Source organism: Phyllobates terribilis, unplaced genomic scaffold (assembly GCF_046119375.1).
Source record: "Phyllobates terribilis strain yellow unplaced genomic scaffold, ASM4611937v1 Scaffold_14__1_contigs__length_39327217, whole genome shotgun sequence".
Taxonomy (NCBI): Eukaryota; Metazoa; Chordata; class Amphibia; order Anura; family Dendrobatidae; genus Phyllobates; species Phyllobates terribilis.
This window is the reverse complement of record NW_027362774.1, coordinates 22,312,409-22,330,957: the sequence shown is the minus strand read 5'-3', so window position 1 is coordinate 22,330,957 and position 18,549 is coordinate 22,312,409. Positions and strand designations below refer to the sequence as shown.

The window sequence follows — 18,549 nt, the reverse complement described above, 5'->3', positions numbered from 1 at the left end:
CGTATTCCACCTTCCTCCGTATCTACTGCGTGTCCCCTTTACTCTGTATTCCCCCTTTATTCCATATTCCCCCTTACTCCGTATTCCACCTTACTCCGAATCTACTGCGTATCCCCTTTACTCCATATTCCCCCTTACTCCGTATCTACTGCGTATCCCCCTTACTCCGTATCCCACTACTCCGTATTCCCCCTTACTCCGTATCTACTGCATATCCCCCTTACTCCATATTCCCTCTTACTCTGTGTCTACTGCGTATCCCACTACTCCATATTCCCCCTTACTCCGTATCTCCCTTTACTCAGCATCCCACTTTATTCCGTATTCCCCCTTACTCTGTATCTGCCGCGTATCCTCCTTACTCCGCATTCCCCCTTACTCCGCATTCCCCCTTACTCCGCATTCCCCCTTACTCCGTATTCCCCCTTACTCCGTATTCCCCCTTACTCCGTATTCCCCCTTACTCCGTATTCCCCCTTACTCCGTATTCCCCCTTACTCCGTATCTACTTTGTATCCCCCTTACTCCGTATCTACTTTGTATCCCCCTTACTCCGTATCTACTTCGTATCCCCCTTACTCTGTATCTACTTCGTATCCCCCTTACTCCGTATCTACTTCGTATCCCCCTTACTCCGTATTCCCCCTTACTCCGTATCTACTGCATATCCCCCGTTCTCCGTATCCCACTACTCCATATTCCCCCTTACTCCGTATCTACTGCGTATTCCCCCTTACTCCGTATTCCCCCTTACTCCGTATTCCCTCTTACTCCGTATTCCCCCTTACTCCGTATCTACTTCGTATCCCCCTTACTCAGTATTCCCCCTTACTCTGTATCTACTGCATATCCTCCTTACTCCGCATCCCCCTTTTCTCCGCACCCCCCCCCTTACTCCGCATCCCCCCTTACTCCATATTCACCCTTAGTCCGTATCTACTGCGTATCCCCCTTTCTCCATATCCCCCTTTACTCCGTATTCCCCCCTTACTCCGTATTCCCCCTTACTCCGTATTCCCCCTTACTGCGTAGCCCCCTTACTCCGTATCTACTTCGCATCCCCCTTACTCCGTATCTACTCCGTATTCCCCCTTATTTTGTATCTACTGTGTATTCCCCTTACTCTGTATCTACTGCATATCCTCCTTACTCCGCATCCCCCTTTACTCTGCATCTCCCCTTACTCCATATTCACCCTTAATCCATATCTACTGCGTATCCCCCTTACTCCGTATTCCCCCTTACTCCGTATCTACCTTACTCCGTATCTACTTTGTATCCCTCTTACTCCGTATTCCCCTTACTCCGTATTTACTCCGTATACCCCCTTTACTCCGTATTCCCCCTTTACTCCGTATTTCCTCTTTCTCCTTATCTCACTACTCCGTATTCCCCTTTACTCCGTATTCCCCCTTACTCCATATTCCCTCTTTCTCCGTATCTCACTACTCCGTATTCCCCTTTACTCCGTATTCCCCCTTCCTCCATATCTACTGCTTATCCCCTTTACTCCGTATTCCCTCTTTACTCCATATTCCCCCTTACTCCGTATCTACTCCGTATTCCCCCTTACTCCGTATTCCCCCTTACTCCGTATTCCACCTTACTCCGAATCTACTGCGTATCCCCTTTACTCCATATTCCCCCTTACTCTGTATCTACCGCGTATCCCCCTTACTCCGTATCCCACTACTCCGTATTCCCCCTTACTCCGTATCTACCGCGTTTCCCCATTACTCCGTATCCCACTACTCCGTATTCCCCCTTACACCTTATCTGCTGCGTATCCCCCTTACTCCGTATCTACTCCGTATTCCCCCTTCCTCCGTATTCCACCTTCCTCCGTATCTACTGCGTGTCCCCTTTACTCTGTATTCCCCCTTTACTCCATATTCCCCCTTACTCCGTATCTACTGCGTATCCCCCTTACTCCGTATCCCACTACTCCGTATTCCCCCTTACTCCGTATCTACTGCATATCCCCCTTACTCCATATTCCCCCTTACTCTGTGTCTACTGCGTATCCCACTACTCCATATTCCCCCTTACTCCGTATCTCCCTTTACTCAGCATCCCACTTTATTCCGTATTCCCCCTTACTCTGTATCTGCCGCGTATCCTCCTTACTCCGCATTCCCCCTTACTCCGCATTCCCCCTTACTCCGCATTCCCCCTTACTCCGTATTCCCCCTTACTCCGTATTCCCCCTTACTCCGTATCTACTTTGTATCCCCCTTACTCCGTATCTACTTCGTATCCCCCTTACTCTGTATCTACTTCGTATCCCCCTTACTCCGTATCTACTTCATATCCCCCTTACTCCGTATTCCCCCTTACTCCGTATCTACTGCATATCCCCCGTTCTCCGTATCCCACTACTCCATATTCCCCCTTACTCCGTATCTACTGCGTATTCCCCCTTACTCCGTATTCCCCCTTACTCCGTATTCCCTCTTACTCCGTATCTCCCTTACTCCGTATTCCCCCTTACTCCGTATCTACTTCGTATCCCCCTTACTCCGTATTCCCCCTTACTCTGTATCTACTGCATATCCTCCTTACTCCGCATCCCCCTTTTCTCCGCACCCCCCCCTTACTCCGCATCCCCCCTTACTCCATATTCACCCTTAGTCCGTATCTACTGCGTATCCCCCTTTCTCCATATCCCCCTTTACTCCGTATTCCCCCCTTACTCCGTATTCCCCCTTACTCCGTATTCCCCCTTACTGCGTAGCCCCCTTACTCCATATCTACTTCGCATCCCCCTTACTCCGTATCTACTCCGTATTCCCCCTTATTTTGTATCTACTGTGTATTCCCCTTACTCTGTATCTACTGCATATCCTCCTTACTCCGCATCCCCCTTTACTCCGCATCTCCCCTTACTCCATATTCACCCTTAATCCATATCTACTGCGTATCCCCCTTACTCCGTATTCCCCCTTACTCCGTATCTACCTTACTCCGTATCTACTTTGTATCCCTCTTACTCCGTATTCCCCTTACTCTGTATTTACTCCGTATTCCCCCTTTACTCCGTATTCCCCCTTTACTCCGTATTCCCTCTTTCTCCTTATCTCACTACTCCGTATTCCCCTTTACTCCGTATTCCCCCTTACTCCATATTCCCTCTTTCTCCGTATCTCACTACTCCGTATTCCTCTTTACTCCGTATTCCCCCTTCCTCCATATCTACTGCTTATCCCCTTTACTCCGTATTCCCTCTTTACTCCATATTCCCCCTTACTCCGTATCTACTTCGTATCCCCCTTACTCCGTATTCCACCTTCCTCCATATCTACTGCGTATCCCCCTTACTCCATATTCCCCCTTACTCTGTATCTACTGCATATCCTCCTTACTCCATATTCACCCTTAGTCCGTATCTACTGCGTATCCCCCTTTCTCCATATCCCCCTTTACTCCGTATTCCCCCTTACTCCATATCTGTGTATCCACCTTACTCCGTATCTCACTACTCCGTATACCACCTTTACTCCGTATTCCCCCTTTACTCCGTATTCCCCTACTCCATATTCCCCCTTTACTCCGTATTCCCCCTTCCTCCGTATCTACTGCGTATCCCCTTTACTCCGTATTCCCCCTTACTTCGTATTCCACCTTACTCTGTATCTACTGCATATCCTCCTTACTCCGCATCCCCCCCTTACTCCGCATCCCCCCTTACTCCATATTCACCCTTAGTCCTTATCTACTGCGTATCCCCCTTTCTCCATATCCCCCTTTACTCCATATTCCCTCTTACTCCGTATCTCCCTTACTCCGTAGCCCCCTTACTCCGTATCTACTGCGTATCCCCCTTACTCCGTATACCCGTTACTCCGTATACCCCTTACTCCGTATTTACTCCGTATTCCCCCTTTACTCCGTATTCCCCCTTTACTCCGTATTCCCCCTTTACTCTGTATTCCCTCTTTACTCTGTATTCCCTCTTTACTCTGTATTCCCCCTTACTCCATATTCCCCCTTACTCCATATTCCCCCTTACTCCATATTCCCCCTTACTCCGTATTCCCCCTTACTCCATATTCCCCCTTACTCCATATCTACTGTGTATCCCTCTTTCTCCGTATCTCACTACTCCATATTCCCCTTTACGCCGTATTGCCCCTTCCTCCGTATCTACTGCGTATCCCCTTTACTCCGTATTCCCCCTTTACTCCATATTCCCCCTTTACTCCATATTCCCCCTTACTCCGTATCTGCTTCGTATCCCCCTTACTCCGTATTCCCCCTTACTCCGTGTTCCACCTTACTCTGTATCTACTGCATATCCTCCTTACTCCACTTCCCCCCCTTACTCCGCATCCCCCCTTACTCCATATTCACCCTTAGTCCGTATCTACTGCGTATCCCCCTTTCTCCATATCCCCCTTTACTCCGTATTCCCTCTTACTCCGTATCTCCCTTATTCCGTAGCCCCCTTACTCCATATCTACTTCGCATCCCCCTTACTCCGTATCTACTCCGTATTCCCCCTTACTTCGTATCTACTGCGTATCCCCCTTACTTCGTATCTACTGCGTATCCCCCTTACTCCGTATTCCCCCTTACTCCGTATCTCCCTTACTCTGTAGTCCCCTTACTCTGTATCTACTTCTTATCCCTCTTACTCTGTATTCCGCCTTACTTCGTATCTACTGCATATCCCCCTTACTCCGTAAACCCCTTACTCTGTATTTACTCCGTATTCCCCCTTACTCCGTATTCCCCCTTACTCCGTATTCCCCCTTACTCCGTATTCCCCCTTACTCCATATCTACTGTGTATCCACCTTACTCCGTATCTCAGTACTCCGAATACCCCCTTTTCTCCGTATTCCCCCTTACTCCATATTCCCCCTTTTCTCCGTATTCCCCCTTCCTCCGTATCTACTGCGTATCCCCTTTACTCCGTATTCCCCTTTACTCCATATTCCCCTTTACTCCGTATTCCACCTTACTCTGTATCTACTGCATATCCTCCTTACTCCGCATCCCCCCCTTACTCTGCATCCCCCCTTACTCCATATTCACCCTTAGTCCTTATCTACTGCGTATCCCCCTTTCTCCATATCCCCCTTTACTCCGTATTCCCTCTTACTCCTTATCTCCCTTACTCCGTAGCCCCCTTATTCCGTATCTACTGCGTATCCCCCTTACTCTGTATACCCCTTACTCCATATTTACTCCGTATACCCCTTACTCCTTATTTACTCCGTATTCCCCCTTTACTCCGTATTCCCCCTTTACTCCGTATTCCCCCTTACTCCATATTCCCCCTTACTCCGTATCTACTTCGTATCCCCCTTACTCCGTATTCCCCCTTACTCCATATTCCCCCTTACTCCATATCTACTGTGTATCCCCCTTTCTCCGTATCTCACTACTCCGTATTCCCCTTTACTCCGTATTCCCCCTTTCTCCGTATCTACTGCGTATCACCTTTACTCCGTATTCCCCCTTTACTCCATATTCCCCCTTACTCCGTATCTGCTTCGTATCCCCCTTACTCCGTATTCCCCCTTACTCCGTATTCCACCTTACACCGTATTTACTGCATATCCTCCTTACTCCGCTTCCCCCCCTTACTCCGCATCCCCCCTTACTCCATATTCACCCTTAGTCCTTATCTGCTTCGTATCCCCCTTACTCCGTATTCCCCCTTACTCTGTATCTACTGCATATCCTCCTTACTCCGTATTCCCCCTTACTCCGTATTCCCCCTTACTCCATATTCCCCCTGACTCCATATCTACTGTGTATCCCCCTTTCTCCGTATCTCACTACTCCGTATTCCCCTTTACTCCGTATTCCCCTTTACTCCGTATTCCCCCTTTACTCCATATTCCCCCTTACTCCGTATCTGCTTCGTATCCCCCTTACTCCATATTCCCCCTTACTCCGTATCTGCTTCGTATCCCCCTTACTCCGTATTCCCCCTTACTCTGTATCTACTGCATATCCTCCTTACTCCGCTTCCCCCCCTTACTCCGCATCCCCCCTTACTCCATATTCCCCCTTACTCCATATTCCCCCTTACTCCGTATCTGCTTCGTATCCCCCTTACTCCGTATTCCCCCTTACTCCGTATTCCACCTTACTCTGTATCTACTGCATATCCTCCTTACTCCGCTTCCCCCCTTACTCCATATTCCCCCTTACTCCATATCTACTGTGTATCCCCCTTTCTCCGTATCTCACTACTCCGTATTTCCCCTTCCTCCGTATCTACTGCGTATCCCCTTTACTCCATATTCCCCCTTACTCCGTATCTGCTTCGTATCCCCCTTACTCCGTATTCCACCTTACTCCGTATTCTACCTTACTCTGTATCTACTGCATATCCTCCTTACTCCGCTTCCCCCCCTTACTCCGCATCCCCCCTTACTCCATATTCACCCTTAGTCCGTATCTACTGCGTATCCCCCTTTACTCCGTATTCCCTCTTACTCCGTAGCCCCCTTACTCCGTAGCCCCCTTACTCCGTATCTACTTCGCATCCCCCTTACTCCGTATCTACTCCGTATTCCCCCTTACTTCGTATCTACTGCGTATCCCCCTTACTCTGTATCTACTGTGTATCCCCCTTACTCCGTATTCCCCCTTACTACGTATCTCCCTTACTCTGTAGCCCCCTTACTCCGTATCTACTTCGTATCCCTCTTACTCTGTATTCCCCCTTACTTCGTATCTACTCCGCATCCCCCTTACTCCGTATTTACTCCGTATTCCTCCTTTACTCCGTATTCCCCCTTACTCCATATTCCCCCTTACTCCATAGCTACTTTGTATCCACCTTACTCCGTATCTCAGTACTCCGTATACCCCCTTTACTCCGTATTCCCCCTTTACTCCGTATTCCCCCTTCCTCCGTATCTACTGCGTATCCCCTTTCCTCCGTATTCCCCCTTTCCTCCGTATTCCCCCTTTACTCCGTATTCCCCCTTTACTCCGTATTCCCCCTTACTCCATATTCCCCCTTACTCCGTATCTACTTCGTATCCCCCTTACTCCGTATTCCCCCTTACTCCATATTCCCCCTTACTCTATATCTACTGTGTATCCCCCTTTCTCCGTATCTCACTACTCCGTATTCCCCTTTACTCCGTATTCCCCCTTTCTCCGTATCTACTGCGTATCACCTTTACTCCGTATTCCCCCTTTACTCCATATTCCCCCTTACTCCGTATCTGCTTCGTATCCCCCTTACTCCGTATTCCCCCTTACTCCGTATTCCCCTTACTCTGTATTCCACCTTACTCCGTATCTACTGCATATCCTCCTTACTCCGCTTCCCCCCCTTACTCCGCATCCCCCCTTACTCCATATTCACCCTTAGTCCTTATCTGCTTCGTATCCCCCTTACTCCGTATTCCCCCTTACTCTGTATCTACTGCATATCCTCCTTACTCCGTATTCCCCCTTACTCCGTATTCCCCCTTACTCCATATTCCCCCTTACTCCATATCTACTGTGTATCCCCCTTTCTCCGTATCTCACTACTCCGTATTCCCCTTTACTCCGTATTCCCCTTTACTCCGTATTCCCCCTTTACTCCATATTCCCCCTTACTCCGTATCTGCTTCGTATCCCCCTTACTCCATATTCCCCCTTACTCCGTATCTGCTTCGTATCCCCCTTACTCCGTATTCCCCCTTACTCTGTATCTACTGCATATCCTCCTTACTCCGCTTCCCCCCCCCTTACTCCGCATCCCCCCTTACTCCGCATCCCCCCTTACTCCATATTCCCCCTTACTCCATATTCCCCCTTACTCCGTATCTGCTTCGTATCCCCCTTACTCCGTATCCCCCTTACTCCGTATCCCCCTTACTCCGTATCCCCCTTACTCCGTATTCCCCCTTACTCCGTATTCCACCTTACTCTGTATCTACTGCATATCCTCCTTACTCCGCTTCCCCCCTTACTCCATATTCCCCCTTACTCCATATCTACTGTGTATCCCCCTTTCTCCGTATCTCACTACTCCGTATTTCCCCTTCCTCCGTATCTACTGCGTATCCCCTTTACTCCATATTCCCCCTTACTCCGTATCTGCTTCGTATCCCCCTTACTCCGTATTCCACCTTACTCCGTATTCTACCTTACTCTGTATCTACTGCATATCCTCCTTACTCCGCTTCCCCCCCTTACTCCGCATCCCCCCTTACTCCATATTCACCCTTAGTCCGTATCTACTGCGTATCCCCCTTTCTCCATATCCCCCTTTACTCCGTATTCCCTCTTACTCCGTATCTCCCTTACTCCGTATCTCCCTTACTCCGTATCTCCCTTACTCCGTATCTCCCTTACTCCGTAGCCCCCTTACTCCGTAGCCCCCTTACTCCGTATCTACTTCGCATCCCCCTTACTCCGTATCTACTCCGTATTCCCCCTTACTTCGTATCTACTGCGTATCCCCCTTACTCTGTATCTACTGTGTATCCCCCTTACTCCGTATTCCCCCTTACTACGTATCTCCCTTACTCTGTAGCCCCCTTACTCCGTATCTACTTCGTATCCCTCTTACTCTGTATTCCCCCTTACTTCGTATCTACTCCGCATCCCCCTTACTCCGTATTTACTCCGTATTCCCCCTTTACTCCGTATTCCCCCTTACTCCATATTCCCCCTTACTCCATAGCTACTTTGTATCCACCTTACTCCATATCTCAGTACTCCGTATACCCCCTTTACTCCGTATTCCCCCTTTACTCCGTATTCCCCCTTCCTCCGTATCTACTGCGTATCCCCTTTCCTCCGTATTCCCCCTTTACTCCGTATTCCACCTTACTCTGTATCTACTGCATATCCTCCTTACTCCGCATCCCCCCTTACTCCATATTCATCCTTAGTCCGTATCTACTGCGTATCCCCCTTTCTCCATATCCCCCTTTACTCCGTATTCCCTCTTACTCCGTATCTCCCTTACTCCGTAGCCCCCTTACTCCGTAGCCCCCTTACTCCGTAGCCCCCTTACTCCGTATCTACTTCGCATCCCCCTTACTCCGTATCTACTCCGTATTCCCCCTTAGTTCGTATCTACTGCGTATCCCCCTTACTCTGTATCTACTGCGTATCCCCCTTACTCCGTATTCCCCCTTACTACGTATTCCCCCTTACTCCGCATCCCCCTCTTACTCTGTATCTACTGCATATCCTCCTTACTCCGCATCCCCCTCTTACTCCGCATCCCCCCTTACTTCATATTCACCCTTAATCCTTATCTACTGCGTATCCCCCTTTCTCCATATCCCACTTTATTCCGTATTCCCTCTTACTCCGTATCTCCCTTACTCCGTAGCCCCCTTACTCGTATCTACTTCGCATCCCCCTTACTCCGTATCTACTCCGTATCTACTCCGTATTCCCCCTTACTTCGTATCTACTGCGTATCCCCCTTACTCCGTATTCCCCCTTACTACGTATCTCCCTTACTCTGTAGCCCCCTTACTCTGTATCTATTTCGTATCCCTCTTACTCTGTATTTCCCCTTACTTAGTATCTACTGCATATCCCCCTTACTCCGTATTTACTCCGTATTCCCCCTTTACTCCGTATTCCCCTTTACTCCTTATTCCCCCTTACTCCATATTCCCCCTTACTCCATATTCCCCCTTACTCCATATTCCCCCTTACTCCATATTCCCCCTTACTCCATATCTACTGTGTATCCACCTTACTCCGTATCTCAGTACTCCGTATACCACCTTTACTCCGTATTCCCCCTTACTCCATATTCCCCCTTTTCTCTGTATTCACCCTTCCTCCGTATCTACTGCGTATCCCCTTTACTCCATATTCCCTCTTACTCCGTATTTGCTTCGTATCCTCCTTACTCCGCATCCCCCCTTACTCCATATTCACCCTTAGTCCGTATCTACTGCGTATCCCCCTTTACTCCGTAGCCCCCTTACTCCTTATCTACTTCGCATCCCCCTTACTTCGTATCTACTGCGTATCCCCCTTACTGCGTATCCCCCTTACTGCGTATCCCCCTTACTGCGTATCCCCCTTACTGCGTATCCCCCTTACTGCGTATCCCCCTTACTCCGTATCTCCCTTACTCTGTAGCCCCCTTACTCTGTATCTACTGCATATCCCCCTTACTTCGTATCTACTGCGTATCCCCCTTACTCCGTATCTCCTTTACTCTGTAGCCCCCTTACTCTGTATCTACTTCGTATCCCTCTTACTCTGTATTCCCCCTTACTTCGTATCTACTGCATATCCCCCTTACTCCGTATTTACTCCGTATTCCCCCTTTACTCCGTATTCCCCCTTTACTCCGTATTCCCCCTTTACTCCGTATTCCCCCTTTACTCCGTATTCCCCCTTACTCCATATTCCACCTTACTCCATATCTACTGTGTATCCACCTTACTCCGTATCTCAGTACTCCGTATACCCCCTTTACTCCGTATTCCCCCTTCCTCCGTATCTACTGCGTATCCCCTTTACTCTGTATTCCCCCTTACTCCGTATACCACCTTACTCTGTATCTACTGCATATCCTCCTTACTCCGCATCCCCCCCTTTCTCCGCATCCCCCCTTACTCCATATTCACCCTTAGTCCGTATCTACTGCGTATCCCCCTTTCTCCATATCCCCCTTTACTCCGTATTCCCTCTTACTCCGTAGCCCCCTTACTCCGTAGCCCCCTTACTCCGTATCTACTTCGCATCCCCCTTACTCCATATCTACTCCGTATTCCCCCTTACTTCGTATCTACTGCGTATCCCCCTTACTGCGTATCCCCCTTACTGCGTATCCCCCTTACTCCGTATCTCCCTTACTCTGTAGCCCCCTTACTCTGTATCTACTGCATATCCCCCTTACTTCGTATCTACTGCGTATCCCCCTTACTGCGTATCCCCCTTACTGCGTATCCCCCTTACTGCATATCCCCCTTACTGCGTATCCCCCTTACTCCGTACCTCCCTTACTCTGTAGCCCCCTTACTCTGTATCTACTTCGCATCCCCCTTACTCCATATCTACTCCGTATTCCCCCTTACTTCGTATCTACTGCATATCCCCCTTACTCCGTATTCCCCCTTTCTCCATATCCCCCTTTACTCCGTATTCCCCCTTACTCCGTAGCCACCTTACTCCGTAGCCCCCTTACTCCGTATCTACTTCGCATCCCCCTTACTCCGTATCTACTCCGTATTCCCCCTTACTTCGTATCTACTGCGTATCCCCCTTACTTCGTATCTACTCCGTATCCCCCTTACTCCGTATCCCCCTTACTCCGTATCCCCCTTACTCCGTATCCCCCTTACTCCGTATTCCCCCTTACTCCGTATCTCCCTTACTCTGTAGCCCCCTTACTCTGTATCTATTTCGTATCCCTCTTACCCTGTATCTACTGCATATCCCCTTTACTCCGTATTCCCCCTTTCTCCATATCCCCCTTTACTCCGTATTCCCCCTTACTTCGTATCTACTGCGTATCCCCCTTACTCCGTATTCCCCCTTACTACGTATCTCCCTTACTCTGTAGCCCCCTTACTCTGTATCTATTTCGTATCCCTCTTACTCTGTATTCCCCCTTACTTAGTATCTACTGCATATCCCCCTTACTCCGTATTTACTCCGTATTCCCCCTTTACTCCATATTCCCCTTTACTCCATATTCCCCCTTACTCCATATTCCCCCTTACTCCATATTCCCCCTTACTCCATATTCCCCCTTACTCCATATCTACTGTGTATCCACCTTACTCCGTATCTCAGTACTCCGTATACCACCTTTACTCCGTATTCCCCCTTACTCCATATTCCCCCTTTTCTCTGTATTCCCCCTTCCTCCGTATCTACTGCGTATCCCCTTTACTCCATATTCCCTCTTACTCCGTATTTGCTTTGTATCCTCCTTACTCCGCATCCCCCCTTACTCCATATTCACCCTTAGTCCGTATCTACTGCGTATCCCCCTTTACTCCGTAGCCCCCTTACTCCGTAGCCCCCTTACTCCGTATCTACTTCGCATCCCCCTTACTCCATATCTACTCCGTATTCCCCCTTACTTCGTATCTACTGCGTATCCCCCTTACTGCGTATCCCCCTTACTCCGTATCTCCCTTACTCCGTATCTCCCTTACTCTGTAGCCCCCTTACTCTGTATCTACTGCATATCCCCCTTACTTCGTATCTACTGCGTATCCCCCTTACTGCGTATCCCCCTTACTCCGTATCTCCCTTACTCCGTATCTCCCTTACTCTGTAGCCCCCTTACTCTGTATCTACTTCGTATCCCTCTTACTCTGTATTCCCCCTTACTTCGTATCTACTGCATATCCCCCTTACTCCGTATACCCCTTACTCCGTATTTACTCCGTATTCCCCCTTTACTCCGTATTCCCCCTTACTCCATATTCCCCCTTACTCCATATCTACTGTGTATCCACCTTACTCCGTATCTCAGTACTCCGTATACCCCCTTTACTCCGTATTCCCCCTTCCTCCGTATCTACTGCGTATCCCCTTTACTCTGTATTCCCCCTTTACTCCATATTCCCCCTTACTCCGTATACCACCTTACTCTGTATCTACTGCATATCCTCCTTACTCCGCATCCCCCCCTTTCTCCGCATCCCCCCTTACTCCATATTCACCCTTAGTCCGTATCTACTGCGTATCCCCCTTTCTCCATATCCCCCTTTACTCCGTATTCCCTCTTACTCCGTAGCCCCCTTACTCCGTATCTACTTCGCATCCCCCTTACTCCATATCTACTCCGTATTCCCCCTTACTTCGTATCTACTGCGTATCCCCCTTACTGCGTATCCCCCTTACTGCGTATCCCCCTTACTGCGTATCCCCCTTACTCCGTATCTCCCTTACTCTGTAGCCCCCTTACTCTGTATCTACTGCATATCCCCCCTTACTTCGTATCTACTGCGTATCCCCCTTACTGCGTATCCCCCTTACTGCGTATCCCCCTTACTGCGTATCTCCCTTACTCTGTAGCCCCCTTACTCTGTATCTACTTCGTATCCCTCTTACTCTGTATTCCCCCTTACTTCGTATCTACTGCATATCCCCCTTACTCCGTATTCCCCCTTTCTCCATATCCCCCTTTACTCCGTAGCCCCCTTACTCCGTAGCCCCCTTACTCCGTATCTACTTCGCATCCCCCTTACTCCGTATCTACTCCATATTCCCCCTTACTTCGTATCTACTGCGTATCCCCCTTACTCCGTATCTACTGCGTATCCCCCTTACTCCGTATCTACTGCGTATCCCCCTTACTCCGTATCTCCCTTACTCTGTAGCCCCCTTACTCTGTATCTACTGCGTATCCCCCTTACTTCGTATCTACTCTGTATCCCCCTTACTCCGTATTCCCCCTTTCTCCATATCCCCCTTTACTCCGTATTCTCCCTTACTTCGTATCTACTCCGCATCCCCCTTTACTCCGCATCCCCTTACTGCATATTCCTTCGCTCCGTGTCCCCCTTTACTCTGTATTCCCTCTGTAAATTTATTAGCTAATTCCCCAATAAAATAAGATGTATGGGGGTCTCTGACAGCAGATGTGACTATTTCATGTTCTCTACTTCTATAAACTGTGTGACAATCCCGTATGTTCCCGATCTGTGGGAAAGGTTCCCGGTGCATGATGTATAGGAGAAGCACGCGTCCCCCCAGTGATTAGTGTTGGGTAAGGTGGTCTGGTTGCATTGGCGGCCAGTATTAATAATAGCTACAATCCCTGGCCCGGCCATTGGTTCACTGACCTGCATTACACACGATATCATTTGGCAGCGAGCTGGGGATTAACCAGACATACCATCAGCAGATTTTTTTTCTGCGACTGGGCAGATACCTTCCATAGTACAAGGACACTTCCTATGCTGCGGAGTCACAGGGGGGAAGGCGGTGTGCACAATCATCCAAAACCCAGCACTTGGCCTATGAGACGTGTCTGGAGACACAAAGCCCCTGGAACGACCCCATCATGCCTCTAGCCGAGAGGGTCATCGCTCATTGTAGTCAGAGTCATGGATAATGATGGGGGGCACTAAGTAAAAACCATTGTGAGACCTTTCACAATTTAACACGTGACGCCCTGAATATTGGCTCTTATCGGAGACGTCCGTAATCGGTGACATTAATACAAATCACATCAATTCCTGAGTAAAGAAAAAAAAAAGTGAGGATGGCCATTACTGAGTTGTGGAGTCCCATTCACAATGTGTGAGCGAAAACCGCACGTTCGGACATAGTTGTTTTTTATTCAACTTTTTTTTTTTTTTTAATGCCGTATTCACGGTGTAGATGATCAGTCACTTGCCCAATATCCTTATAAACGAGCCTGAGACATATTAGGAGATGTACAGGGAGCCAAACCCGGGGGCTGCGTAACAGCCGCCGCCTCCTCCGTTTTATACGCCACCATTTGATGGAGCAGATATGAAAATGCTAGAGGAAAAAAAAAATTAATAATCCTTCACCTACTGAGCAAAGTTTATTCTTCTGTAGACTTTGTGTGTGTCAAAGGCTGAAAACTGCGGGCAGCCGGTCCTAATGGATTACAGACGACGCACAAGGCGAGAGCTCCCCGGCCAAACTGCAGATGATGATGATTATGTAGGATTATTTCTCTATAGGATGGGGGGGGGGGTGAAATTATAACTGCATAAGGGTCATAGCAACTTTTGTTTTTGAGAAGGGGGTCTCCCTCCAATAAGCTGATTGAAGCAAGCTTGCAGGACTTCTTTAACTTCTTAAAAGAAACTTTCCATATAGAGTAGCGGTACAACTGTGTAGGCGCTTGTTCGCCAATTAAAATAATACCTTTTTTTTTAGTAGAGATCCGATGTGGCAGTCATGAGAAACCTGGTGTAGAAGCCATATGCAAATCAGGCTGTAAGTGCACTGGGGGCGTGTCAATGCACTTAGCTTGCTTCTTCCTGACACACCCCCTTGTCTTCCACATGTGTCTTCAACACTAGCTTTTTCACTGGAGGTCATTATTAAGCCCCCAGTGGACACTTGCTCCCAGGTTTCAGGGGGGGCCACACTAAGAAAAATTGCTATTGCAAAGAGGACAAACCTTTTAAAAAGAGTCTGTCTGCCTCTGCTGACATGTCTGTCTGAGTATTCAACCCTATGCAATCTGAATTGTCACAGATTGGTTTATTGTCCACACGTGGGAAGATGCCCGGACATTGTGGTCACAGTGTACAGCCATACAGAATAAACACTAATGATCCGTGTCGTCCCCGCAGGTGTGGCATGGCCGGATATGCATCGTCTGGCCGACCGCGTCCATCTGGAGGAGCTGGCAAAGATTGGCATCCTGAAGGGCAACGTTGAGGACATGATCAAGGCTCACATGGGAGCGGTCTTCATGCCGCACGGATTGGGTCACTTCCTTGGCATCGACGTCCATGATGTTGGAGGCTACCCAGAGGTCAGTGCCTTGTGTAACGCGGCCACTTTATAAAGAAAAAATGGCGACAAACCAAAAGCGAAGATTAAGTCTTTCAGTTCCGGTCTTACATTACATCATGTCACATCCAGAGCTGCAATCTCAAGATACTGTTAGCGACTCGTCCACCACTTTAACCACAAGCAATTTTTGAATGGCAGCTTGCAGAATTGTTACTGCGCTCCGGATGTTGGTCCACCAACCTTTTTTGCTGGCCATATTTATCACAGTCAGCAAACCCCCAGCCAGTCCAGGTATTTGATGCTTTCTCTCTTGATTGGTCAGTCTCTGGATTATTTGCAAATTTGCACTCCTGTGAGTAGTGATTCTACGCAGGGGGTGAATAACGTTTAAAGCAGTGATCCGACCATCGTTCAGGAGTTTTCCATTCTGCAGACGCTCTCTACTTAATAATAGAAGTCAATGGAAGACTCAGAAGGCATCTGGAAGCATTTTTCCTGTGTTTTTGCTTGAAAACTCTCCAGCCTGTTTCTTCATTGTTCGAGTTAATTTTTTATTCAAGAGACGTTCCAAAAACGCTGGAAAAAAACGCTAAAAAAACATTGAAATAACGCTCAGGAAACGCTAAAAAAAAGCTCTTTTGCAAATTGGTTAAATAATTTTGATTACACCTGTATCTTGAATGAAGTCTCTTCATGGGTTTTTCTCTTTTAGAAAAATGGACCCCAAACATTTTTATACAGAGCAGGCACTCGCCCTCGCTGGGTCCAGTGCTCCTCCGAAGCCCTGGTCTCTTGTTTTGGTTGCAGCGGCGATATAATGTCCACAGCTTCCATCATTGCTGCAGCCAATCACTGAGCTTAGTCGCTGTGTTTATTTAGACGCCATGAACTACTGAACGCTGTGATTGTCTGCAGCAGTGATGCGCAATGTCGACCTGACGTCACTGCTACAGCCGGATAACTGAACGCGGAGGAGTGGCGTGGAGCTGCTCTGTTTCTTATGTTACATACAGTTGTGCTCAACTGGTTGTCAGGTTTAAAAGGAGAAAACACAGTAGTTTGACAATAAATGGCTTCACCCAACCAATAACCATGAGTGGAGAAAGTTTTTTTGTTATCATTTATATTCTCTGAAACAAGGCCAAGAAAGGAAAAATTCTGCCGGGGTATGTAAACTTTTGAGCACAACTGTATATAAAAGCGCATGGGGTACAGTTACCGTGGAAAACCCCTGTAAGATCCTTTAGCATCTCCTCCATGAGATCAGAGTGGGTTAATACTGGTGTCGGGCGTGCAGCGCGGCGTCACATCGGTCACCGCGAGTCGCCCTAATACTGTCAGCCGGCGATGCCTCCGGCCGCTCCGCACAACAGCTGATTCTGTTTTGTGTTTGCGCTCTCTGATTAGTTCTTCTTCCGATGGCCAAAGTATACTTTACTGCTTGTTAGGACTTGGAGCCGGGCTGCGCGGCGGATTCCAGGACGTCTCTGTGACAAGAGAACATATTGTGATAGTCCTGCTGGCCGCCATTTGGCTGCTCGGATTATTTAGAGTACAATCTGGACAGTCGTTCACATCTTCCGATGTCCGCGGCGCTCGCCTTCCAGGAAACCTGTTTACACTCAGATTGTCCTGCGGGACGTGGAACGCGCCCAGACCGCGCTCTCCTGTACAGAGAGTAAAATCCACAGCAAATCTGCGACAAAATACATTTGATGGGATAGGTAGACGATGTGGATTATTAACCCCTGAAGGCCTCACACATGATATCAGGATAAGCACTATGTAGGCCATGTACATCAGATGTTAAATGGGGGTCGCGTAACTTCATGACGTTTGTACCTTGCCAATAATATTCTGCTTGGTTTTCAGGGTGTTGATCGCATCGATTTGCCTGGTCTGAAAAGTCTCCGCACCGCCCGGGCCCTGCAGGAGAGGATGGTCCTCACCATCGAGCCTGGGATCTACTTCATTGACCACGTCCTGGATCAGGCGCTGGCGAATCCCGCTCAGTCCTGCTTCATCAACGCTCAGGTTCTGCAGCGCTTCAGGGCATTCGGCGGGGTGAGCGACCAAATTAGTGATCTTCATATCGCCAGTAGCAATGTATAAGGAATCAGCGATATCGTACGGGGTGTATTTACATGGGCCAAGAATTGGTAGTTGGCTTAGGCAGTGTAAGACGCCCTCAATGACAAGGCAAGTAGCGTTTGTTTGGGATCATGTAAACCGATCAAAAAATGGAGAAGGGTTTTTTCACTTCTTTCAGTGCCGATTCTGACTTGCGGGGTCAGTGATACTTTCATTAGGGGGCAAATAAATTCTGCACCTGGAGGAAAGGCAGCGAGCTACCTCTTCTCTTACTCGTGCCCTACGGAGAGGCAGGGGGATGTGCCCGCTTCGCGCTGTCAGTCCACTTATCTCCACGCTGATAACATCTTGCTTAAGTCCAGTCGTTTTATGGTTTGTGACTCATTTTACGTGAAACAAGGTCAGAGTCGATCAGGAGCAGCTGCTCTGTGATTCATCAGAGCGAGGGGCAGAACGGCCAGGACCATATTCTGCTGATAAGATAGAGAATTCCACCATCGGCATATTTCCTGGCGAGATTTGGCACAGCGGGTGTCGTAAATGCTTCTTTTAGTTACAAGCCGCGAGTTAATTAGTTTAGGAAAATGTATCTTTGGGAAGTTAATGAGTTGTAGGGAGTTGGCTCTTCCACCGAGAAGTCAATGTTTTATCTCGTAAAAAGCTCTGACCTCCTTTACTCAGCGACGGCTTTATGGAGTGAAGGATCTTGGCTCTTACATCCTACACCATGAATTATTCAGCGGGCGATGCATCGCTTTACCCAGTAACCTAACAACAGCCGCTCCTGCCGTATAGTCACCTGCTGAAGATTTCTTACACATCCAATCCATACGTGTGACTGGAGAGATTTCCGCAAACCTCCTTCTAATATAGAAACTGCTCGGGTATGTTCACATGCACCAATCAAGTCTAACGCCTAGACCAAGTTTACACTCAGTTTAGAGTGGAAACGGGGCAAGAATCCTTGATCATGCTTAAAGGGGTCCTGTGACATTGCATCATCTGGATGGGCATGATCCCTATCTGATTCATTAGAACGATGAACTCTGTT

At 48.5% G+C, this 18,549-nt stretch overlaps 1 protein-coding gene and 1 long non-coding RNA gene across 2 annotated transcripts in view; one reads left to right on the top strand and one right to left on the bottom strand.

Annotated features, from left to right (window-relative positions):
* Positions 1-18,549, top strand: part of PEPD (peptidase D) — a 289,969-nt gene that overhangs the window by 269,375 nt on the left and 2,045 nt on the right. The window contains exons 13-14 of the mRNA XM_073659770.1: positions 15,242-15,426; positions 17,280-17,471. Of these exons, the coding sequence (XP_073515871.1) occupies positions 15,242-15,426; positions 17,280-17,471 (377 nt within the window). The remainder of the gene's footprint in view (positions 1-15,241; positions 15,427-17,279; positions 17,472-18,549) is intronic.
* Positions 1-18,549, bottom strand: part of LOC141175826 (uncharacterized) — an 80,507-nt gene that overhangs the window by 61,219 nt on the left and 739 nt on the right. The window lies entirely within an intron of this gene.